Source organism: Cupressus sempervirens, chromosome 5 (assembly GCF_028749045.1).
Source record: "Cupressus sempervirens isolate cs-2001-9-10 chromosome 5, ASM2874904v1, whole genome shotgun sequence".
NCBI classification, from domain to species: domain Eukaryota; kingdom Viridiplantae; phylum Streptophyta; class Pinopsida; order Cupressales; family Cupressaceae; genus Cupressus; species Cupressus sempervirens.
In genome coordinates, this window is record NC_143122.1 from 419,449,049 (window position 1) to 419,475,442 (window position 26,394).

A 26,394-nucleotide genomic window follows, 5' to 3' on the forward strand; every position below is an offset into this window, starting at 1 on the left:
ATTGTCTCTATTACTGAACACACAATAATAACATGAATCAAAAACAATAGGCACAAATTATAGTCAAAGCTTCTAATTTGCTCTATTACGATTGCTTCCAATCAAAGCTTCAAATCCAATTGCTTCTTTTATTCACTTTTCTCCCAAATTCGTACTACACAATCAAAGTTATGCTTGCACAAGTTTGACAAAGCTGTTTTGCATACAACAAAAGATGATTTGTACAATGAAGGGGCACTCCTTTATATAAGCAAAGGAGTTGAGAAAAAGGAGGAAAAAGTGGGAGAAACTCAACCAACTTTGACCTTTTCTAACTACACAAGATAAATTATTGTATTACATGTCATAAGGACATGCAAATCGAATTACATGTAATTACACAATTTCATGCAATACATCCTCTCCAATCTACAAACATGAAAATTAAAGAAGGATGAGAAGGAAGAGAAATGAAACAATCCTAGGGATTGTTCTGAAGGGCCTTGTACTTGGCAATGCTCATAGGATTGGGGATTCCTATTTTCTACACCACTGCATCCTCTTTGATAAGTATCTAGTTGTCATTTGAAAACTTGATGCGATCAAACTTGTTCTCATTCGAGTTGTCATGAATTCTCCTTTGTAGATTGGCACATTCTGGAATCTCTGACATTTTGAAAACCTTCTTGATAGTGTGTGGAAGTAAACTCGAAACAACTTTCCATCAGCACCTTTAACTCTCTCTTTTTTTCTTTTGAAGCAAAGTGCTTGGCGTATTCCAACACGAACTCAGGTTCTTGGACAGCCGTTGGGAAAATGGAGCTCAAATGAATTACTGCTTCTTGAGATTCGAAGCATGCCTTCTTCACTGGATGTCTTTATTCTTTGAAGAAGTTTTGACAAATCCTGAGGAGTGCACCACAACATGAAGATGAAAACATCTTCTAATGAGATTCGATACATGAAAACTTTGTGATTCAAGTTACAATGACGAATCCATGAGGGAAGAGTGTTCAAAGTATGGATTAGGTACTTATAAAACACATATGATGGATGGAAATGAACTAGAAAGCATATGTATTTGGGTAGAAAGGGCCAAACTGGGATTCTCAAGGGTGGATCACATGTGGGTGAAGATGGGACTTTTGTGGGTATGACCAAGAATGCAAGTTGGGATGCATATGGTTGTGTGCAAATGGCAATTTTGGTGTTTAAAAGAGTGACCTTCTACCAAAATGGGTTCTCTAGATGTAATTACATGTAAAGTGATTTACATGTAATCCGAACTTGATGTAATCATGCAATGAGGTTCAAAGATGTAATGTCCCCGTTTTGGCGGTAATTTAATTTAATTAATTCAATTAATTAAGTTGTCCAAAATAATGAATATTTTATGAGGATGACTAATTAATTATTTTAATTAAATAAAAAAATGGTATTAAGTTAATTATTTATAAAGTTATCAAATAAATAAATATTAAAAAGGTAACTTTATATTTAATTAATTTAATAAAGTGACTTGAAAAATATCTTATAAAGTCACTTAATAAATAAAATTTAAAAATAATGTTCTAGAGGTTTCTAGAGAAAGTGGAGAAAAAGAATAAATAGGCATCCTGGGCTTCATTCTCATCATCCAGTTTTTATCATTTCTCTTCACATCAGATTGTGAATACAATCACATGGTCTATTATGAAGCCAAGGGTTTTAGATAGTCTATTGGTCTTTGGGAACGATACCTCCCAGTAGATCGCATAACTGAGGAAGTGAAAGACCTTCTGAAGGGATGCACTTTGGAAGTGGTATTCAACCATTTCAAGTTGAGCTTAATTTGTATACTCAGACTACCTGAGGGTTTGAGTTTTTGGAAGCAGATCCAAAAAAGCAGTCCGAAAAAGCAGATCCAAAAAAGCAGATTCGAAAAAGCAAAGCGAAAAAGCAAATCCAAAAAAAAAGCAAGTGAAAAAGCAGAGCAGAAAGGCAGCATTGGAAAAAATTATTACAGCCATCTACAATTAGGTTCATTTGGATATTACATGCATTGTTCTTATCATTTAGATGCATATTAGAAGGTAAGGTTGTAGGTGAAAGTTGTAACAGATTTAAGCATTATTCTTGCGGATGTAAGCCAAGAGTCTTGGCCATTTCATACTAGCATTGTAGTTAGCATTTTATGTGCAATAAAGGAGACATAATTTGCTGGTCTAATATAGTGTAATTGAATATGTATTTATCATTGATGATCAGCTTATTAGTTTGCATGCCAATTGTTTGACAAAATGTCAATTGGTTGTAGGTTCTCTTTTTGGCATAAATAATATTATAATTCTGCATACCAAGTGTTTGTCAAAATTACTAGTTGTTGTAGCTGCATATTGCAAGTAGTTTTAGTCACATATATGCATTGAATATTGTCAAAATAAGTTGCACATTCATATTAGGTCATTGTTTAGTCAATTCAAAGTCTTCTTGCAAGCATTCTTATTGATGCTAAGTGAAGGAAAGAGCCATAAAAGAAAACTAAAATTTGATATCAGTCATATGACCCTTGTATGCAAAGTGTTTTCTTGAACCTTTATCAGCATTTTGGGATCAGATTTGAGTAGGGTCATTACAGTGGTATCAGAGCGGTTTCCTGCCAGTGTGACTGGGTTATTTCAAAATGAATTCAATTACCAGTATGGTGTTAACAGGAGACAGGGATTTGGAAGAAAGAATGCACAATGCAAAGAAGAAATTAGATTGCCCATTTCAGCGAACAGAGGACCTTCTAAAAACTTTGGAGGAGTTGGAAAATTATTTAGGCAAGATTGATCAGTCAAAACCCGGTGCTATGCAAATAGCTTTATCTCCAGCATTTGGTTTGTTGGTTAAGCCCCGCTTATTGAGACATCATGATGAGGTGATAAGACTTGCAGCTCTCTCTTGCATTAGTGAAATCATGAGGATAATAGCTGGCCTTAATTCTTATAACGATTAGATTATGAGAGAGATACTTCACGCGATGGTAAAAAGGTTCGAAAAGTTGGACTACATCCGAGACCCTTATTTCACAAAAAGGGCAAGATTACTTTAAGTATTTGCAAGGTGTAGATTTGAAAACATTATGCTAGCAATAGGTTGTATTGGTGAGATTCACAAGATGTTTAATACATTTTGGAATATTATGGATGAGTTTCATCCTAGTAGCATATTAGCATCGATGCACTCCATCATGTTCACAATCTTGTAGGAGGAGGATGAAATTTCTAAACTTTTGGCAGAAGATTTATGGTGGGTTTGGACAAAAAAGAGGAATGTGTCACCTATGGCATGTACGTGGTTAAAGAGCCTGATTGATAGGCCTAAGGATCGAAGTACTTTTCCTATGACAGGCAAAAACTTGTATGAGGAGTTTAACAGACATGCTGATTCGATACAAGGAGACATTAGCACATCTTCAAGTAATGGTTTATTTGCATCATCTTCACAGGCAGAAGTGGTTACAGATGTTGTGTAGGTTGAGCCAGTTGCATCAAAAGGTGATATCACAGGCACACTGAACTACGTGATTGACACAGATAGTGATTTCAGTATAGTTGGGTTGGATGAAGTTATGGCAGTTGAGGATACTGTCATGTTTGTGGATAGTACGGTTGATCAAAAAGTGAGCATTCAGGACTTTGCAGAAAATGAGTATCAGGGACAGTAGGATGCTTCTTCGCACGAGATAGAGGCTAGTAGTTCTTCATGTGTTTTGGCAAGCCAGCTGAAGAGGAAGAAAAAGGATATTGTCGCGGCTTTATCTCATCATGGCAAGATGTGTGGATTGATCAAGAATCACATTTGGATGATTCAACTACAGGAGAGACAGAAAGGAGTCACAGCAGGTTCTTCTTGTGACGACTTACAGCAGATCAAGGAAGGCATGGAAGCAATGAAGGTAAGTTACATACACCTACTTTTAGATCGTGATCATCTCCTTAATCTTGTGGGGATCTATTCAGATGCATTGAAGAAGGAAAAGGAGGTCGACAGATTTTCTCATGAGCTAGAGGATACTCGGAATTCCTTGATGTATACTCAGTTGGCTCTCCAGGATTCTGAAAGACATGTGGATGAGCTTCGTCTCGAGGTGAGTTCAGTTCAGGAGTTAGTGCCATATGGCAAGGACTCAGTTTTCTTTTACAGTCAGGTCACATGTTGATGATGATATGAGTATGTCTAGCATTCACACTCCGGATTCAAAGATTGTAGTAGGTACAGTAGAGAAGTGCGTGAAGTCAATTGGTATTGTTCACATTACTCAGGTGAGGAGTTTACTTGAGTTGCCAGTTGATTTCCGTTCATGGATTAGTTGTTGGGATCCTTATCTTAGTACTTGGGAATGTTTTGATCGGAGATGTCTATCATTTTTTGGTAATAGTATCTGTTGCACCATCATGGACTTGATTAGTAGTTTACCAGGTGTAGTTCTCATCCATGCCAGCAGCTTGTCTGATGCTGGAATTAGTTTTTATACACCTGTGTTGGGCATTGTTCATGTATCCAATCGACCATTCTTGTTGGAATGGGTTGATGATCTCTCAGATATGACAGAGTTTACAGAAGAGTCCCAGGATCTGATTATTACAGATGACACCCAGGGGGATGTTGTGGACAGTGTCGAGGACTTAGTCTCTTCAGCAGGTTCCTTTGATATGGAGGTTTATGTTGATGCTTTAGTCACTCCGTTTGATGATATGAGTTCAGCAGTTGGACTGCAGAATTTGGATGGCAGTATTACAGGCGATAGCTATTCTGAGGTTACTCCTTTGGATAGTGTACCAGGGGTAGAGTATAGGAGTTTGACCAGCCAGCACAATCATGTGTCTAGTCAACTGAGAGTTAGTGAACGAGACATTGCTATCGTTTGCGAGCATTTCGATGCTGCTCGTCAGTTGTTAGCAGTTTATGGATGGGGTTCTCCTACTAGTGATGAGCAGGGAGGCAATTATCTTTCCTTGATAGAGATCCACTCTTTATGGGAGGCTATCCGGATTCTGAGACAAAATTATATGCAGTTGGTAGCCGACAAAGATTATCTTATAGAGTGGGGCAGTATAGCATATGATGCATTATTGGTCAAGGAAGATGAGTTGAGTGAGCTTACTCAGCAACTCGAGGTGACTTCTAAGTTCCTTGAGAGTAGTGACTTCTGAGTTCCTTGAGAGTACACAGTTGGCTTTCGAGGAGTTGGCTTTCGAGGAGTCACATTTTCATTTGGCTGAGGTGACCATGGAGTTAGAGCAACTTCAGTCTTTACCAAATTCTGTACAGTCATCGGCCGTGGTGTCTGGTGATCCAAGGATGTCCATGGTCAAGGTTGATAGAGGCAGTGGAGATGAGGATATATTTGTCCTCAATACCAGTATTGGCATGTTTGATTCATTTCCACTGGAGGTAGGTTCAATTGAATTGGGCGCTATAGCTGAGCATGGAGGTATGTTTGACTTGGTGGTGGTCTCTACTACGGATGGCAAGGAGACTAGTGATGTTGTATCAAAGATCATGTGTGATGTTAGTGAGCCGACAGTTCGCATGGTTCCTGCTAGTGACATTACTCCCTTGGCAATATCTTCGGAAGTAGTAGTTAGTTCCGGCTTGGTTAGTGATCAATTGCAATGGGTTGCATCACCTGTGTATGGCGAGCTATCGACTGAGGTTGGTTCTTTTAATCAGCATTATACTGCAGGGTATGTTCATCAGTTTGCATTGGATCTAGGTGTTGAGGACTTGATGGTCGTCAAATTTGGTTTGGGTTTTAGTTCTTGCTATCTATCATGTGATGACTATTCGTCATCAGCGATGCATGGGAGTTATGGTTATGAGACGATGGTCGGTGATCTGCAGAGTTGTGTTGCCTGTAGGAGTTGTACAGTATGTGGATTCTCCATACTGGGTACAATTTCATTCGGGAATCTTCACCATTGTTGCAGAGTTGGGTTGTACATTCCGCTTAGGCCAGTGGAATGCATTGGTGGTATTGAGTTGGTACGACAGACTAACAGATGGATTGAGCAAATGTTGCAAGAGTTGTTTGGTGATGATAGGGACATTATGCAGTTCTTCTTGTGGGATCCAGGTGGTAAATTGCTTGAGGTCAAGCAATTTCAGGAGGGACGGACTGTAATGTCCCCATTTTGGCGGTAATTTGATTTAATTAATTTAATTAATTAAGTTGTCCAAAATAATGAATATTTTATGAGGATGACTAATTAATTATTTTAATTAAATAAATAAGTTGTATTAAGTTAATTATTTATAAAGTTATCAAATAAATAAATATTAAAAAGGTAACTTTATATTTAATTAATTTAATAAAGTGACTTGAAAAATATCTTATAAAGTCAATAAATAAAATTTAAAAATAATGTTCTAGAAGTTTTTGGAGAAAGGGGAGAAAAAGAATAAATAGGCATCCTGGGCTTCATTCTCATCATCCAGTTTTTATCATTTCTCTTGACATCAGATTGTGAATACAATCACATGGTCTATTGTGAAGCCAAGGGTTTCAGATAGTCTATTGGTCTTTGGGAATGATACCTCCCAGTAGATCGCATAACTAAGGAAGTGAAAGACCTTCTGAAGGGTTGCACTTTGGAAGTGGTATTTAGCCATTTCAAGTTGAGCTTAATTTGTATACTCAGACTACCAAAGAGTTTGAGTTTTTGGAAGCAGTTCGAAAAAAGCAAAGCAAAAAAGCAGATCCAAAAAAAAAGCAAGTGAAAAAGCAGAGCAGAAAGGCAGCATTGGAAAAAATTATTACAGCCATCTACAATCAGGTTCCTTTGGATATTACATGCATTGTTCTTATCATTTAGATGCATATTAGAAGGTAAGGCTGTAGGTGAAAGTTGTAACAGATTTAAGCATTATTCTTGCAGATGTAAGCCAAGAGTCTTAGCCATTTCATACTAGCATTGTAGTTAACATTTTATATACAATAAAGGAGACATAATTTGTTGGTCTGATATAGTGTAATTGAATATGTATTTATCATTCATAATTAGCTTATTAGTTTGCATGCCAGTTGTTTGACAAAATGTCAATTGGCTGTAGGTTTTCTTTTTGGCATAAATAATGTTATAATTCTACATACCAAGTGTTTGTCAAAATTACTAGTTGCTGTAGCTGCATATTGCAAGTAGTTTCAGTCACATCTATTCATTGAATATTGTCAAAATAAGTTGCACATTCATGTTAGGTCATTGTTTAGTCAATTCAGAGTCGTCTTGCAAGCATTCTTATTGATGCTAAGTGAAGGAAAGAGCCATAAAAGCAAACTGAAATTTCATATCAGTCATATGACCCTTGTATGCAAAGTGTTTTCTTGAACCTTTATCAGCATTTTGGGATCAGATTTGAGCAGGGTCATTACAAAAGAATAAGATTACATGTAAATGCATATGAAAGATGAGATTACATGTAAATGCAGATGGAGAGTGAGATTACATATAAATGAGGATGGAGGATGGAATTACATGTAAATGCAGATGGAGGATGGAATTACATGTAATTGCTCTTGGAATGTAATTGAATATGAAAGGAATGGATGCAATGTGCTTTGACATGAATTAGTGTGATACACAAAGATGTGATGCACTTGCATGGAAAGGTAAAATGAAATGGTGTTATATGCTCTTGTATTCCTGGAGAAGAATGCTTAACCTTTCCGAAAAAAGGAAATCAAAACAGCAAGGAAACATCAAGCAAAACTATGCACAAAACAAAAACATACCTTTGGTTTTTAACTCAAACATGGCAAATACCAAGCTACTTTCCTATGCAAATTCGAAATTGGGATTTGGGGAAACTCCAAACATGTGAAAATGAAGGTTTTCATCTTATCTAGAGGAAAAATGCACTTTTCATGGCATGTCTTTGGACAAGTGTACAATAACAAGGCATAATATGCAACAAAATAGCAAGACAAGCATGAATTAATGAGCAAGATTGAAAGTGTCCACTTACTTGGAGATCAAAGAGCCAAAATAGCAAGATTTATAAGCTTGGAAACTAGTTCTCATCCAAATCCGGATCCACAAACAACTAACTCGACTCTTTCAATCTTGCAAGTGATGAATATTGATGAGCATTGTATTAAACATTTTTGTATGCAAATGCCAAAAACATGATCTTTAAACCCCCAAATGCAAAACGTTTTTGATGAAATGCATCTATTGGGACGTTTTTGGGCAAAAACGTGCCCTCCAAATGCATGTAAATGAGTCATTTTCGCAAGAAATTGCAAGAACCTGATCTCCAAATGCCTAGGCATGCATTAAAACTAAAAAGTGCCCCTTCCTAATGCATATTTATGGGCTGGAAACGTTGATCTCTGGGCATTTTTATCAAAAAATGCCCTTTTCAAACAAAAATCTGGGTTGTTTCTGCAAAAATATGGCTCACAAATGCATATATATTGATCATTTTTGACTTGTGAATGCAAAACAACTTCCCCAAATGATAAAACATGGATCCAAAAGCAAAAATGTGGAAGAAAAATGCAAAAACATAGATAAAAAGCCCAATTTTCTGGGCGTTTTTGACAAAAAAGTAGAAGTTTTTGAAGTGTTTTCCACTTAGGAAAGCAAAAACAGGTTCCTCAAATGTGTTTTCATGTGTTGGAATGCAAAATCGAGGTCTATGGATGCATTTACATGTTTAAAATGTATTCATATGATGGCTAGAAGTGCAAATCGCACTCTCAAGATTGTTGAGAAATTTAGCCTCATAGTGAAGTGAAGCCAATTCCATATGTAATATATGTTAATATATATGTGTGTGTTGGTTGATTTATGTCGATATCCTTAAATATGCTATTCCAGGAATATCACATTTTGATATATCCCCATATGCTTGAGAGCATAATGTGTTCCATAACAAATCCTCCCTAGCTAAGAGGGAGTGTTAAAGATTATAGATACAATCGGATTGATTTAATCATAAGATACAATGTTGATATAATATATCATATATATAATATAATAAATATATTATATTAGACATATATATATTATATTATATATATAATATATATTATACAAATATATTATATATTATACATATGTTATCTTGTGATTTATATTGTTAATATATATTAACTAATAATGATTAAACATAGAGACAGAGACATGTCACCTACTCTTATATTTATAAGAGATTGGGATCTGCATTTGGAGTATACCTATTACCATGGCAATGTAATTACATTTGCAAAAATTGATCCATATTTTCTAACATGGTATCAGAGCCAAGTACCTTATATAAAGCCTAAATAGCTTGAAGGTAGATCTACAACACTATCTATATTGAAAAGCTTATGCAAAAGATGTTGTCGGAGAGGATTGACCATATCTTGCAGAAGATGAAGAGGATAACAGCAGGGACAATAGGATGAGAGATATAATGTGTTTCTCAATTTCAGCGATAGGAGCTCAAGAAGAAAAATTTGGTGTATTACATATTCCAATTGCCTAGGGCTGCAGGCATTCAAGTTTTGTAGATGATAAATGAATATATAAGAGTGAACGCATGAATACAGAATTGAAGCGGGCAATTCAGGAAGCAGTTATTCACATTCCCATTTTTCCTAAACACTATGTTGAATCACGGTGGTCTCTGGGAAGTTATAGAGATGTTAAAACCCAACAAAAGATCATTCCCTTGTTTTCTGACGTGGAGCCTGCAAATGTCAAATATACCAAAAGACGTATCAAAGGATTTTGAGAATTATAGAAGCAAGGGCAGAGAGGACAAGAAAATTATCAATGAGAGGGTAGATGCTTTGTCCAATGCGCTTTGGAAACAATTTGGTAGGAGACCACGGTCCACATGTCTTACAGCAACAGGGCTCCACCAACCTACAGTAGGTGGGTAACTAGAAAACGCAATACTGACACATTGGGTGCCAAAGCCTACAACACTCAAACCATGCGGCATTCTCACACTGCGAGTAGGAGAGCACACCAAGAATCGAAATCAAGCTTTCCAATATTGTGTTCTCCTTACAAATACACATGCATCAATAGCATATATATGCCTATGGAGGAGGGAGTTTTGTATGAGAAGTGGTTAAGGATTAAAGAAAACATTTAATAAACGTTATTTATGGAACTACAAAATGCATTCTAAGGTGTATTAAGCATAGCACTCAAACCAAAAAGAATCAACAAACTACACAACAATTTCCAAGAGAACATACAGTGGAAAGCAGTTACTAGGATTGATATGAATACATATGACAAGGATTGAAGAACTCAAAAATTAATTGAAATGTCATGAATTGTTTTGTATCATGAAGAAATCATCAATTTTTCCAACAATAATATGCCAAGAGTCATGGATATGATTGTCGAGTCCTAAAGATTTTTGAAGCCAACTCTCTTATGTTAGCCTAGCATAAAGGGTAATAGCCAAACTATTTGACACAACACCTAAGAAATGGGAGTGAGGTGGTCATCACACCTCAATCGGGATTGTGTATCGCAGTTGATGTGAAGGATCGAGTCTATAAAAGCCCAAGAAGATGTATTTGAATGTGCATCACAATAACCTTGCATTTCAGCTAGAAGACCAAATAACATGGATCAACCTTCGCATGTTGAACACGTTGGTGAGCCATGTACAATGGGAACCAAGTACTTTAAAATATTGGGCACATTGAAAAAGACTTCCTTGACATTCACTGTTTTGATAGAAATATAATTGCGCTCGGTATTATGGAATATGGAACAAAGAAGGTAAGTCAAATTAATAAAAAATATTTGAAGTGATATTTTATAATTAATATAAAATATTATGTATGGAAGTATTGATTCAAATGGTATAGTATCATAATAGGAGATCTGATTGACATGACTATATTTTCTATAATCTTTATAATGTTGGTATGTCAGATAATGATCTTCATTTGATCTTTGACCAACATGACTAAGATTAATGATTCCCCAAATATTAGAATAATGTAAAAGATATAAATTAGAGGAAGTATTGATATTAGTATAAAGAGGATGATGAATCAAGAAGTATAAAAGATTGCATCAAAGATATTTATGTACATATAAGTATTTTCCTTGAGTATTACATTCATCTAATTATTGCAGTCAGCCTCTTATTTGTAATTCTATATGTACTATAAGAATTATTTTCCTTGATCTCTTCCCCCAGGAATGTTATTGCAGGAAAACAAGGGAGATTGAGATTCAAGGGGAAACATGTATTCTGAAGAGTAGAACATATACGATCTCCTTAAAACCAAGGTAAACCCTACTACATATCAAGTGAAAGGTGACAAATATTCTACAAGGAAACTACAAAGACCCTCTTGAAATTGAAAACTCAGAGTGAATCTACATAGAGGGAACTTAATATACTCACACCAAGGAGATGATGATATAGGGAATAATAACAATGATGGATCATGCATGGAAGCAAAACTTCAATACATTCCTCTAGATACGAATTGCATAGAACAAAATTATCGCTCATGAGAACTAAGTATCACTAACAATGTTGATGGAATGAGTGGGAATTTTACATTGTAGGGGGGAATAATAACCAATGTTTCATTCCCATTGGTTGACAAATGTCTATATAGAGACTTCATCTTATTTGATACATATGGACTTTCATTGGAGCAACTTTTATCAAGAACATTAATGTGCAGATAAGTATTTATTATCCTTGAGTATTATATTTACTTGCTTATTGTAGTCTCTCTCTTATTTGTAATTCTACACACACTATAAGAGTTATTTGCCTTATTTTTTCCTTTGTATCTCAAGTTCATCTTGTAGGAAAAGAATAATGACACATTAGGCAACTTATGACACTAGCTTAAAAGAAGTTATGATCAGGCTGGATAAAGTGAGGCTCTTGAAGCAAATATCTTTGATAATTAAGATTGTTAGTGTAAATAATAAATTATTATTACACTTTACTTAAGTTTACTTAGGCTAATGCATTATTTTATTATTTATTAGTTAGACACCTAGGAGTATGTGTACTCATATGAGTTGTCTTGTTGACAACATAGAAGTTACCAACTCATTTTAGCACATAGTGTCTACAACACAGGAGTTTGCATATTTATCTGAGCTGTCATATAGACAACACAGTTGTTCACACTCTAATTAAGCACATGGTGTCTACATCTTTTTACGTGACACCCATGTAAGCTTATCCTCTCATCATCACACTACGTGACACACCCATGTAAGCTTATCCTCTCATCATCACACTAACCTCTGTGCTCAATGGAGAATAATCCACTCTTAGTGGGCATGTGCTTAGTTGTGAGGCTTATCACTTTGCTAACTTCTAGTCATTCTAGAGGCCTTTATATTCAAGCACTCCTAGTGTGTATGTACATCAATTCATTTTCATATTGTTATTCTAATCATACTTTATTGGTCCATATTGTGCTAGTGCTTGAGCTTCTTGATCTTGGGTGATTTTTCCCTAAGGCAAATTCTTACAAAGATTATGAGTGTCCTACATTAAGAGGGAGTATGACACTTCTTCACACTTCAAAGGCAATGATGATTGAGATTATGAGTATCCTTCTACATTAAGAGGGAGTGTGACAATTCTTCGAAGACAATGCGGGAGCTTAGAAGATTAATACTCAAAGGGAGTCTAGAAATACATGTGTGTGACTGCATGATTTTGATGGACCTACCCTTGAGTGCATCATGAGGAAGTATTGACTTATCACTAGAAAATCAAAAGATTGATATCAAACTCAGAGTGAGTGTGACAAGAATCCTTGGGGAAAGAGAGCCTCTAAGGGAGTAACTACTAGACTTAACTTCCCAAGATTACTGTTTAGAGGGAGAATTTTTTTGAGGTGCAATCCTTTGTGAATAATATCTTCTCTATGAGGACAAGTTCTAAAGTGAAACTCCTTGTAGTGCATTCTTCTTTGTGAGAGAAAATTAAGGTGAAAACCTTTGTACCTTCCTCTAACTGGGTTTATGGTGGTTACTATTTCACATATGATATGTAATGAAAGGTGCCGATCTTTCATTGACTTATATAAATAGAAGGTAACCATTGTAAGGTGAGGATCTTATAAATGGTAGACCTGTTATCATGACAGACTTCATTAAGTTGTCCCAAAGTGCTGGAAGTCATGATAATGAACGTATCAACCAGAAGGTAACCATTGTAAGATGACGACCTTATCAATAATTTGACCTATCTCCTAGATGTGTTGGATGTCTAGGAGCAAGTGTTATCATGGTTCTTTGGGTCAGATTTTACTGGACACCATGATAACCAACTTGTCATGGTTCTTTGGGCCAGATTTTGCCGGACACCTTAATAACCAATGCATCATGGTTCTTTGGGCCGGACACCGTAAAAATCATTTTTTATGGTTCTTCGGACCGGATCATGTCAAACACCATCACTTAAATCTAGCATAGACCACACTTAAGGTGGTATTCAAATCTTATACTATAATTGCTTTAATTCTCTCTTTTGCTAAAGAGGGAATGTTGAGAAATTTAGCCTCATAGTGAATCGAAGCTAATTCCATATGTAATATACGTTAATATATATGTGTGCGCACTTATGGATTTATGTTGATATCCTTAAATATGCCATTCCAGGAATATCACATTGAGATGATATATCTCCATATGCTTGAGAGCATAATGTGTTCCATAACAAATCCTCCCTAGCTAAGAGGGAGTGTTAAGATTATACCTACAGTTGGATTGATTTAATCATAAGATACAATGTTGATATAATATATCATATATATAATATTATAAATATATTATAGATATATATTATATATAATACATATGTTATATTGTGATTTATATTGTTAATGTATATTAACTAATAATTATTAATAATATTTATAAGAGATTGGGATCTACATTTGGAACATACCTATAACCATGGCAGTGTAATTACATTTGTAGAAACTGATCCATATTTTCTAACAAATACCTCATTACATATTTTAAAACTATGTAATACATGCCATGTATTTGGACCTTTTTGGCTTTGGAGTGCAAAAATGGGGTCTTGGAGGGTGATTACATGAGTTTTGAATGCAAAATTGGATTCTCCAAGACACAATACATATAAAATCCATTGGTTGGAAGTGCATTTACATGTAAATGGACTCTTACAAGTCCATTACATATTTCAAATGTGCATTTACATGTTTGAAATCGGACTCTAGACATGCATTTGCATATTTACATGTTTTAGTGCAAATCGCGCTCTAGAAGGGGATTTGCATGTTTTAAAATGCATGAGACTTGGTCTCTTATGCAAATAGCACTCTAGAAGTGCCTATGCATATTTTAAAAACTTGTCAAAATAAGCCTTTAGTGCAAAACTGCACTCTCCAAGGGTCACTGCATATTTTTAAAAGGCTCCAAGATGCAAATTGCACTCTTCAAGACCCATTGCACATTTTGAAATGCATGCATTTACATGTTTTAAGTGTTTTAAAATGTCTTTTTAGTTCAAAACATGGTCTCTAGAGGCATTTGCATATTCACATGCAAATGGGTTGAAAGACATGTTTTGCACAACTTAAGTGATCAATTAAGCACGTTTAATTGATTTTTGAAGAAATATCACTTAATTGGGCCAAAAATAATATTTGCATAATGAAACTAACATATTATGAGCAAATATCATTTCAAAAAGTAATATTTAACTTGTATGTTTTTAATAAAACATAAAGTTGGTCAAAAATAAATCAAACTATATAGTTTAGTCACTTAAGTGAAAAATTAAAAAGTAACTCAACTTAAAGATATAACATAAAGTGCTCTATAGTTACTTTAAGTAATAAATTTAAATTATAAAGTAACTTAAAAACATAAAATAAAGTGATTTTAAGTTATACTATCAAAAAGTGAATGTCAACATTAAAATATAACATGATTTTTTAAATCATGCAGTTACAACTACTAGAGAGTCCACCTTTTGGGCACTAAAATGATCATATTATATTTTTATTGCCAACTCCAATTAAGCTCTAAGATAGACCAAATCAAAGGGAAAACCAAAAGCAATGATTTGAGCAAAACCAAAAGACCAAAAGCTACCAAACCAACTCAAAAACGAGAAAAAAAACGTTGAAGGCTTCAAAAATCAAGCATAGGCTCAACAAACAAAAAAATTAAAAAGACTTGACGAAAGCCTTCAGTAAAAGGATTTATTACATCAATTGGAGTTGATTGGTTGATCAATGTTATCCAATTAAATAACAAACTAACTCAGAGAAATGCTTAACTAAGTGGAAAAAGTTTCGTACTGTTACCTACATTTTGTGGTGACAAAATGCAGGACAATAGATTATCTAGCATAGACTGTAATGTCCCCATGAGACTTATAATAATATAATTACAATTTAGTTTCTTTAGAGACTTCAAGTACTTTTATAGTAATACTTATTTCTTTGACATTATTATTTATTAATTTTATACTTCTGACTTTATTATTAAATTTTATTTTAGATATTCTCATTAATTTTGAGATTGCTGAGTACAACGTCATGTCTGTAATGTTTTGAATTTAATATCTAAGATAGAGATCATTTTACCTGTAATGATTTGCCTTATGTATTAGTAGCTGGTAATTATAATGGTGACTTGACACCATAAGTGTGTTGGCATTGTGTATCCCAGCACCGTTATAATAATTCTTGGCACCATGCAATCACATATTTCCGTACTGGCATTTTATATGGCTCCCATGTGACTCAGCTGCCATGTTCCATTTTTTATGGTCATAGATTTCATATTGTCATTGGTTCTCTTCTTTAAGGCAACGGTTTCTTCGTTTATGTGTCCCGGATGTTTCATAATGACAGTCACTTGGAATTCTAGTGAGACTCCTCTATGTGGTGGCCTCATTTCATTTTTTTTTGTAATTCAAACAAATAGTCTTGCGCCTTTTTCCGATGCTATTGTTATCATGACTGTGTTTTCTTCAAGTTCTATGTGAATTGCATTTGAAAGTATTGTCTGTAGAGTCCCATACATGTGCAGAGATATATTATCTTGCATTATCTATTCAGTGAATCAGTATAATGAGTACAATGTCTTTGTAATATTTTTTAAGAGGACTGAAACATTTGTTAAGACAAAAAAAGAAGGCAGGCTTATTGATTGTCTTACTGAAGACGTCAGTTATAAGCAAGTATTTTTGTAATGGTTAGAGATCTGAATAAAGGTGTTATCATTTCCGTGGGCTGGGTTGTTTCCCTCGAGCAGAAGGATTTTTCCCAGGATAACTGTGCAGAATTATATGTTATTTTGTGTTCTTTGATTTCATTGATTACTTATCTATATTCTGGTTCAAAAATTTGCATAATCCCCTTCTTGAGCAAAAACCGCTTTGTGAACAATTCACATATTATTTAATTTAAATAAATAAATTTTATGTTATTTTTAATATTTTCTTTCAATCAAGTTAAAGATTCCAAGAAATTGTATTATTCCAAAAAAGCCCCAGGAGTGGACATTACATGTAACAAAAAAAGAAAGGAAAAACATATTTATGTAATGAAAAAATAATATCCAATTGCAACTTCAAAAATATCAGTTACGATTTGCAAATCAACAAATAAAATTAAACTAATAGGTGTAAAGAAGAGAAATGAGACATACCTTCTTTGTATGGACCCTCAAGTGTAATATTTATCCATTCATATGGCCCAAATATATCGCTATCAGGAATTTTCCATTCAGCAAACATTTGACGTATTCGATTAACTTCACTTCCATTAAATATTTTTACTGATTGATTCTTAGGAGGGAAGAACTTCAGGTTCATAGCCAACCTTGGACCTTCTTCCCACACATATTTTTCTATAAATAATTGATATAAATTCAAATCCAATCCCGATGTTAGGTACTCCTCAAAAGTGTTGAGATATGGAGCAAAATACGTAAAACCGGGACTTTTTAAACGATATCCAACTTCAAAAGGAGCCACACAGTAACAATCACTATCTGGAATATACTCAAACTCAGGGGGTGCACAGGAATTTGGATTGCATGAAGAGGCTCTGTTTGAGTTTTCACCATCTGAAACTGTGTCATTACTTCCACACAATTTAGCTATTACACTTGAGGTATCTTGACTGCAAACAGGGTTTCCCCCCAACCTAGCATTTAATCACATTAAGCAGGCATTAGACAACAAGAGAACAAAACCAAAATTCCAAGTATATGATCTCTGCAATACATCTTCAGTTGTTTAGTGAAATGTAGGAGAATATATTTGAGCAATCTATAATCTATTATAAGCTTAATATTGGATCTAATGGAATGCTGCAACTTTGACATTATACAATTATGTTGTCTAAAATATCAAAAAATTCATCTTTGTATTGGGTCTTCAGCTAGATTACGTTTTTTTCGTAGCAGCATCCACATATATTTAATTTTTTTAATTTGATATTGGCAAGTGTGCAAACAGTACGTACAGATAAGAACTGATCTATACAAATTATAGGAAGGTTGAGTACTTCAACTGATTTACCTCATGGTGATATTTTGAATATTTATGATTGTAGAAGTATTTACACTAGAAATGCTGTTGTTTTGAAAATCCCTGCAATATACAAGACTAGCTTGATTAGTATTTCAATGTTGAACTTCCTACATCTAAGGAAAACCATTACAAAAGATAAGTATAGACGTTAACCGAAGAAAATATTAACAAATAAAATTGGCACTTAAATAGAAAAAAAAATTCACCTCAATAAATGCCACTAATATCTAAAAAAGATGGTTTTTAAGGAGAAACATACAGTAACAGTGTTGAATTAGAACCAAACGACACATTCAACCCAAGTTCAGCTGGTACACCACCTCTTAGCTCATTGTTATCAAGTGATCTGCAATTGGCGACAAAAAATTATTCAATGTGAGTACACATCTAGTGCTCCATATCATTAGTAATCTTTCTATAATTAAAATATCATAGTTTGGTCTCTGTGTATAGAGTTTGTTTTAAGTTTTGTTTCCTTCTATATTCACTTGCATTTTTTTTCTTTTTTCTGTTTTGGTTGCTTGCGCCAAGATTTGATGTCAAATTTATGGTGAACTCAGAACACATCTCCATTTGTTTTCAGTTTTTGTGTTCCTACCTTGGCTACTGTCAATAATAAATATCTGATTTGGATCTCCATAATGAAAGGTTTCATAGTGGAAAAAATTGTGTTCAATATGGTGTTCATGAAACACTGAGATTGATTATGCTTTTCAAAGAGATTTCAGCAATTGGCCATGGTTCTTACAGTCTTTGAAGTTGAGGCAAGTCTGCAAAGCTTGATGGTATTGTTCCATTAACTTTATTATGTGATAGGTCACTGCAAGAAAACATGAGTCATTTTATTATTTTAGAGGATATGATAACACAAACAACAGTTTTATATAGATTTCAGATGCAATTTCAGATCTATGATCCACAAGTCTGATGCACCTTCAGAAAAATGTTATCTTAAATTTGAATGTAATGATTCTTACATAGTAGTCATATTTGCTGAAAGTTTGTTCGAAGGAATTCCACCTGTTAGACTATTGTAGCTCAGATCTCTGCAAAATAAACAGATATTTAAATAAACAAAAGAAAAGGTTATGAATCTACATCTTTGAATCACAACATACTAATTTCAGTCCTGTATCCTACAGTTTGTTGTCTGCGTACATGAATCTAAAGGACTACAGAAAAATTAAGAACATATAATGAAGTTTTGTCAGATGAAAATCATCCTTTCATCAACGAATATGGTCCTAATTAGTATTAAACTGCTGAACTTACAAATAACCCAAAAAAGGTATGCTACTAAAGTCTGGTATGGATCCCTGCAAGCTGCAATTCCTTAGACTCCTGTATGTCAAAGAATCACAATTATAAAAGCGTGCAAATAATCTTCATCATGCACATCCTACACAGTTATCAATTAATTATTGATAGAAGAAATCCTACATAGTTAGGCAATATGCATGCAATCATTTTGACAGAAGTCAAATATTAGCTTGAAATTCCACACACTGGGTGTTTATGTATATAGATTTATTTTATTGTATCCAAGGCAAAGGTGGTTGTAACTTGCACACACCCCCAACTCTCTCACTTCCTTACGTTGAGTGTGCCATCAGCATTTAGAGTGTCTCTTTTAAATTTCTGCATTTGATCTCTGCATTAGGAAACCTGTAGAACACCTTGCATTGCAGAGATTCAGCCAAGTGCAACTTTGGATAGTGCTTAGGATTAGAATAGAAAGGAATAGTAAAAAAGGAGTCATTAGAACGCCCTCGGGATCAATAAAGAAGTGAAGGAGTTGGAACGAAGATTTTCATAACTCTGTACTTGGAAACGTGTAAAGAACCAATCAAGGAGTTGAGAAAGAAAGTGTGAAATGGACCTCACAAACATGGAATGAGTGTTCTAATCAATTGAGTCATAAAATAATCAAGTAAAGCTGAGGAGAAATATGAATAAGAATAAGAAAATTAGAATTTTGATTGTAGACAGCCCTTCACGCATAGGAAAAATGAAGTTTGACAGAAACTGGTGAGGAGATGCACATGGTGGGGAATGTATCATTTCTTGGACACCCCAAAAAGCTTTTAACTCCAATAGCTAGTCTTAAGTGCCACCAAGAAAAGAGGACTTCAGGAAGAAACACAAGGCAAGTGTAAAGTGGCGCACACAAGCCCTTGGCAGGGAAAATTATTAGAAGAAAATTGTCATAGTTATTATTTGATGGTCACTTAATGTATCTTGAATTAGATAGTTTAGTTTTTTTCTATTTCTGTTCTCATTCAATGATTGTTACTTTTAGAAACATCGTCCTTGTAATCACTTGAAAATTAAGGAGCCTATGTCTCTTGTGTAATTAGTCATTCAGTTAGTAGATAATCATTTCATGGTATCAGAGCCCGTAGGATTTTTAGCAGATTTTTAAGTTCATAATTTTAAGACCTGAAATAAATTTCCAAAAGTTTTTAACAATGAAAAATTGTAAATCGTAGAGTTTTTTTTTTTTGTATTTTTAAAAGATGTTTAATTTGTTCAAAGTTTTTTCAGAAGGTTTGACGGTCTGCAAATCACTTTTTTTCTGCTGCAAAAGTTGTGGAATCATTTTTTAAGGTAGAACACGGTTTTTTTTTGCTTTCAGAAATTGTGGAATTTTTTCAATTCCACAATTTTTAACCTGTGAAATCATGGATCTGCTCCTTGGTTTCCACAGATTGTGGCATTTTTTTAGGGTTTTCACTGTTTTGGCAATGACAAGATTTTTATGCAGCTAGGGTGTTGCTGATGTTTTCTGGGCTTAATTTTTTGGCTTAATTTTTGTTACAAACCAAGGTTTTTTTCTAGGTTTGGAGTTTTACATGATTTTTTCCAAAAAAAATGTAATAGTTTGCAAACTCTAAAAGTACTTTCCAAGTTGTCGTGTGCTCTCTGTTTTCTGCTGGCGAGTTTTCCATGTTTAACTCTCAAATTTTTATAGGTGCAAAAATGCATGTCTAAAAATGTCAACACAAATATAATACTGGATAAAATGTCATAACATTTTTCCAAATAAAGGCATCCAAGCTATAGGAAAAACATTACTTTATTAAAATGTCATAACTCATAGCACCAAAAAGTCTCTGGATAGTGAAAATAGTTTATAATAATTGAAGACCTTTCCAACGAGCTATAACATAAGGGCACATCTGATCAAACGAAGCTATATTCCTCTTATTTCTCCGAAATGGCTATATAAATAGCCTTATTATAAATTTTTTAAATGCTAACTTAGGAAATATTTAAATATATTAAAATATTCCCCAATTTGCCTCTAAAATCCCAAACCAATCAAATAAATGTGAAACTAACCATGTCACCTATCTGTGACTGATACCAGACGAGATGGGTCAACTGGCAATCCCTTCCCTATAATCTAAGGATAATCCTAGAAACTAGGGAACACACCCTATCACCCTGAAACTGAAACCATGGAATGGTCCTGTGGAACCTCTGGAAACTACCACATCCTCCTAAAATCAAGGAACTACACCCAACTAGCTCCCAACTGCCTATAAAGTCAAGCCCGATCACTGAATATCCTGTATGAGTCTCTATCTACGACTGCTAGCCTACGAGACCCCCATAATAGGCTAACTCACATAACTCTACTAGTTAGACTAAAGAGGGGACATGATAGCCCTCACACATCCTCTTTTTGGATTAGGTCCTCTTCCACATCTATGCGAGGTGGTCTAATTAGCGGGATGCTCCTATCTATGCTTCATCTCTTGTAGTTAATTAGCTCAACATAGTAGGCATGGAAGGGAGAACATAGTAGGGTTCTTAAGTTGCCCATTATGAGCTCAAGATGAGGATTTAGACCCTCTTGGCCTTGACGGTATGAATTTGACATCCACCAAGCTGGTCTACATAGATGGCAGCCTTATACCCTCTTACCTACACCTCCTATAGTTAATTAGTTCATCATAGTAAGAACGATAGAAAGATCGTAGTGGGGTCCTCAACTTGTCCGATCTAAGCCCAAGAGCAGCACTTTGACCCTCTTACCCTTTGTGGCAAGACTTTGGTATCCACCAAGGTGGCCTACTTAGATAGCAGTCTTATACTCTCACCTACATCTTTCCCTTTCATCATCCATAATAAGATTCATTACTAGCTTACATCTAAATATGTTAAAATAATCATGCTTATTGACGATGCTGTGTTGATTCTTATAACTCAGATATATTAGATCATTCCAATATATATATATATATATATATATATATAAGTACATTAAGATATATATAGACAATTCTGATTCCATTCTTATAAATATATGCATAATTATAATGTGTATTAGATAATATAAGAGTTTTTTACACATTACTATTCACTACATAACTTATACATGCTTGCCAGAAACATAATAAGATTCACTTCTTTTGATGGGCACCGAGAATAAACCTCACCCTTGATGATTAAAAATTACAATTAATAATCCTCTGATTTCCAGTCCCTTGCTTTCAATTGGAAGAGTACTAATAAATACCAATTCTGATCCTTGTGATCAGTACCACTTTGTTTATAAATCATGATCCGATGCTCCTTGTGGAATGAGTTTGATTATCCTTTTATATCCTTCTTGGTGAAGGAGTTGTACCCCTTGGATGCTAAAGAGTTAGATCTCTTCATTTTACTTAAATGAACCAGACTCTTATTTAGTCATTCTACATTATATTGCTTAAGGCTGACCTTTATTAATTCATGTTCTTTATACTTAGTCGACACATAGTAATTATTGTTCTTTTTATGTAACCGGTTAGAATTTCTCCCCCACATTTACTCTCTTCTTTTCTAAGTGGAAAATATGAGCATTAGTAATGTGAAAAATGCCTAAACATTTCATTAAATTGCTCGTGTACTACATGTTTATAAGTACTTTTCATGTTCATAAACAAGCCTCAATCATATAAATACTTTTGGGAAAATCTTGGTATTGTTTTTAGATAAGGAGCAGCACTGAAAAGAATTACAAAGACATAATTCTAAGATTCTAATTAAGCATAAATTTATATTTATAAAACATTACTGTTGAAGTATAGCATCAGTTGAAGTGATATACTCATTACATTGAGTATTTGTATTCATGATTTATATGAACATTGTTTTATGTCTTATATTATTGATTATATGAAATATAATATATTATATATTATATAATTATAATATTATATTATATTACATATATGGTTAATATATTAATATTATATATATGCTTAAAGGTGAGTTATACATATAGTTATTTATTAACTAAATGATGATTAACTATAGGGACATGTCTCTTGAAGAGACATGTCTCCTCCTCTCATATTTATATAAGATCCAAAGCTGCATTTGAAAATTATCAATAACAATGGCCATGGTTCTACATTTGCAGAAACGATCTTAGTTACTTTAACATGGTATCAAAGCCAACTGCTTATGTAACTTCAATTAATTTCTTCAAGATTGCAGGAGTATTATAACACATTAAGTGCTTATAATGCATGAAGTTATTAATGGACATCGACTAGGCTTGGGGGGTCAACTGTTGAAATTTTTTGAAGGGCATGGAATCAGCCTGGCTTATGTCAAATGTAGTAGAGGATGTCGAGCCTAAAATAAAGTTGCGCGATCTTCTTGAAAAAGTGGACCTCGCCCAAGGACTAACCTTTATACGTTAGATCTAGATATCTGCAAAATGAAATCGCTAGGAAGCAACAGACAAAACGGAAGATAAGAGAGTTAAGGGAAATGGCAGCCCCAATGAGATTGGTGGTAATATTGGGAAGCTTGCAGACAATAGAAGAAATGCGAATGCAAAATAAATCAGGGACAAATGAAGACGCATAAAAGTAGAAATTCATATATCCACATTTGAAATAAAGACACCAAAAGATCCATGCACGTGTCATGATTATTGTTGGTACACCGTAGCATACAAGCATTGAAATTTATTGTCTGAACCAAATCAGATCATTGTTAGAGAATGACTGAATGTTGACAAATGGAGTTCATACCAATACTTTGAAGTACTCATTTCAGAAATTAAGTGGTGCATAAGTTTGTGAACTACTATAATGATGATTCTATCTGGCATACACAATAACAAGAAGACTGAAAATGATAGTTTTATCATCGGTTATCTACAATTAGTCGAAGAATTGTTCCTACATAGAGATTTATATCGCAATAATTATTTTCTCAAAAGTCTGAACAAAGTTAACAAAAATAGAATGTATTCAAATTTTTTAAAGCATCTTGGAGGAGGTACCATACAGAGGATTCAAGGGCAGAATTCATCTATTTGTAGTGTGGTTAGGGGTTACAGATCTCTATCATCTTGGAGGATCGTGTTCAGTCCCCTTTACATTTAAGAACAATGTTGCTTCGCTGGATATAACACACATGATCTTCCAGCATGGAGGAACAAAGTGGAAAGGATGCACAATATAAACATAGTTCAAGAAGGTACCACCAAGTATGACTGATGCTCAGGTTGAGCTTTATGAGTTCAGCAACCCTTGTTACCTGACCCATAGTTTGGTGTCAAACCCATACGTCACCCTAAGAGCATGGTAACAACTATCAAATTAGGTATAAAGAAGCCCTCCAAATATAATCATGTGTCTCGGGAATATTCACTTAATCCCCTTCAAACATTGATATAAGCAAGATAAGTAGAATTATCATGTGAATGTTTACATTTAAGAATTTAAATTGTTAATGATTTTGTGAATTTTCTAATATTTCCATTATGAATATATAGGAAATAAAAATCTAATCATGATAATTGAATTTTAATATTAAAGTAATAGGATAAAAAATTTATAGATTAGGGATTGTATCCGACCTTATATAAATGGCTCCATGCCAGTGTAAGATTTGGGGTCTTCTCTATATAAAAGACTAAGTTGAGCATTATATTAGTCTCTCTTATTTATTTTTGTATTTCTACATGTACTATAAGAGCTTTGTGCCTTGATCTTTTCCTCTGAGAATGTTCTTGTAGGAAAAAGAGGTAGATTGAGATTCTAAGGGAGGCTGACATTTCCAGCAACCTCGAAAGAGAAGAAGCATGTAGAAGATATGGTTTCATTAACCGTCAATGATATCGATCATATTGATTCAGAGGGAGTAAACCAATGATGTGATGGAATCTTCAGTGATCGCTAAATTGTAACAGTCAAGAGGACTATAATTCATGCAACTATGTGATCTTAATAAGCCTACTCCTTGTGTACATCATATGAAAGTGATGAGTTCATTTGAATCATCTACGAAAAATGATAAATGATACTTGACATATGAATTGTAGAGTCATTCAAGTGGCACAATCATACTCAATCAAGATATTGGCATATTGTGGACGATTTTGTGTTCATTTCTACTATTAAATTTATGAATGTTTGGATTTTGCAGGAAAAAAAAGTTGGTACTTTACACATGCTACCTGATATTGGGCAAACTCAACCTAATGATAGTAACTCCTAAGACCCTGATGATCAAGATGGATAAAATAAGGTTCTCATCTTTGATGATTGAGATTATGAGATTCGTCTACATTAAGAGGGAGTATGACACTTCTTCTAAGGCAATGCAGGAGCTTAGAAGATTTATACTCAAAAGGGAGTCTAAAAATACATGTGGGTGATTGCACGATGTTGATGGGTCTACTCCTACGTATATCATGAGGGAGTGATGAGTTCGGCAGGCATCCTTGGGTAAAGAGAGTTTCTGAGGAAGTAACTAGAGGACTTGACTTCCCAGGATCGATGTTCAGAGGGAGAAGTTTTGAGATACAATCCATTGTGGATGATATCTTCTCTTTAAGGAGAAGTTCTAAGAGAGAAGTATGAGGTGAAAACCCTTTGTACCACCCTCTGACTGGGTTCATGGTGGTTACTATTTCACATATGATATGTAATGAAAGGTGACAATCTTTCATTGACATATATAAACAAAGGTAACCATTATAAGATGATGATCTTGTAAATGGTAGACCTGTTATCATGGTTCTTTGGGCTTGATTTTGCTGGACACCATGTTAACAAACAGACAGAAGGTAATCTTTGTAAGATGATGATCTTGCAAATGATAGGCCTGTTATTATGACAATTTTTGCTCCAGATACGCCGGAAGTCATTGATAATGACAGCATTATGATTACTCTAGATATTGTTTCGAACAATTAAAGATCATAATATATGTTATGATAGTATTCATAACATTGTGATTGTAGTTATTTGATGAGTCACTATTTCAAAGTGTTAAAGTCAACTAATATGTTGTGTATAAATATCCTTGATACTGATATCTCATTAAATGTTTGTGTCACTTCTTCCTTGCTAAGAGGGAGTGTTGAAGTATAGCATTAGTCGAAGTGATATACTCATTACATTGAGTATTTGTATTCATGATTTATATGAACATTGTTTTATGTCTTATATTATTGATTATATGTAATATAATATATATTATATTATTATAATATAATTATATAATTAATATAATTATATAATTATATAATAAAATTATTATATTATTATACATATATGGTTAATATATTAATATTATACATATGCTTAAAGGTGAGTTACACATATAGTTATTTATTAACTAAATGATGATTAACTATAGGGACATGTCTCTTGAACAAACATGTCTCCTCCTCTCATATTTATATGAGATCCAAAGCTGCATTTGAAAATTATCAATAACAATGGCCACGATTCTACATTTGCAGAAACGATCTTAGTTACTTTAACAATTACAAAAACAAAGCTCATTGAAGAAAATGAATTCATTTAATTATTTATAGCAATTTATCTATGGTTTTCA

The 26,394-nt window shown here is 34.1% G+C and overlaps 1 protein-coding gene across 2 annotated transcripts in view; it reads right to left on the reverse strand.

The window, feature by feature from the left end:
* LOC149556568 (putative LRR receptor-like serine/threonine-protein kinase At1g06840) overlaps positions 1–26,394 on the reverse strand; it is an 84,176-nt gene that overhangs the window by 14,895 nt on the left and 42,887 nt on the right. For both annotated transcript variants that reach the window (XM_089830936.1, XM_089830935.1), the window contains exons 9-14: positions 18,811–18,879; positions 18,516–18,584; positions 18,287–18,358; positions 17,798–17,884; positions 17,527–17,598; positions 16,650–17,149 (exon numbers count right to left, since the gene is read on the reverse strand). In XM_089830936.1, the coding sequence (XP_089687062.1) occupies positions 16,650–17,149; positions 17,527–17,598; positions 17,798–17,884; positions 18,287–18,358; positions 18,516–18,584; positions 18,811–18,879 (869 nt within the window). The remainder of the gene's footprint in view (positions 1–16,649; positions 17,150–17,526; positions 17,599–17,797; positions 17,885–18,286; positions 18,359–18,515; positions 18,585–18,810; positions 18,880–26,394) is intronic.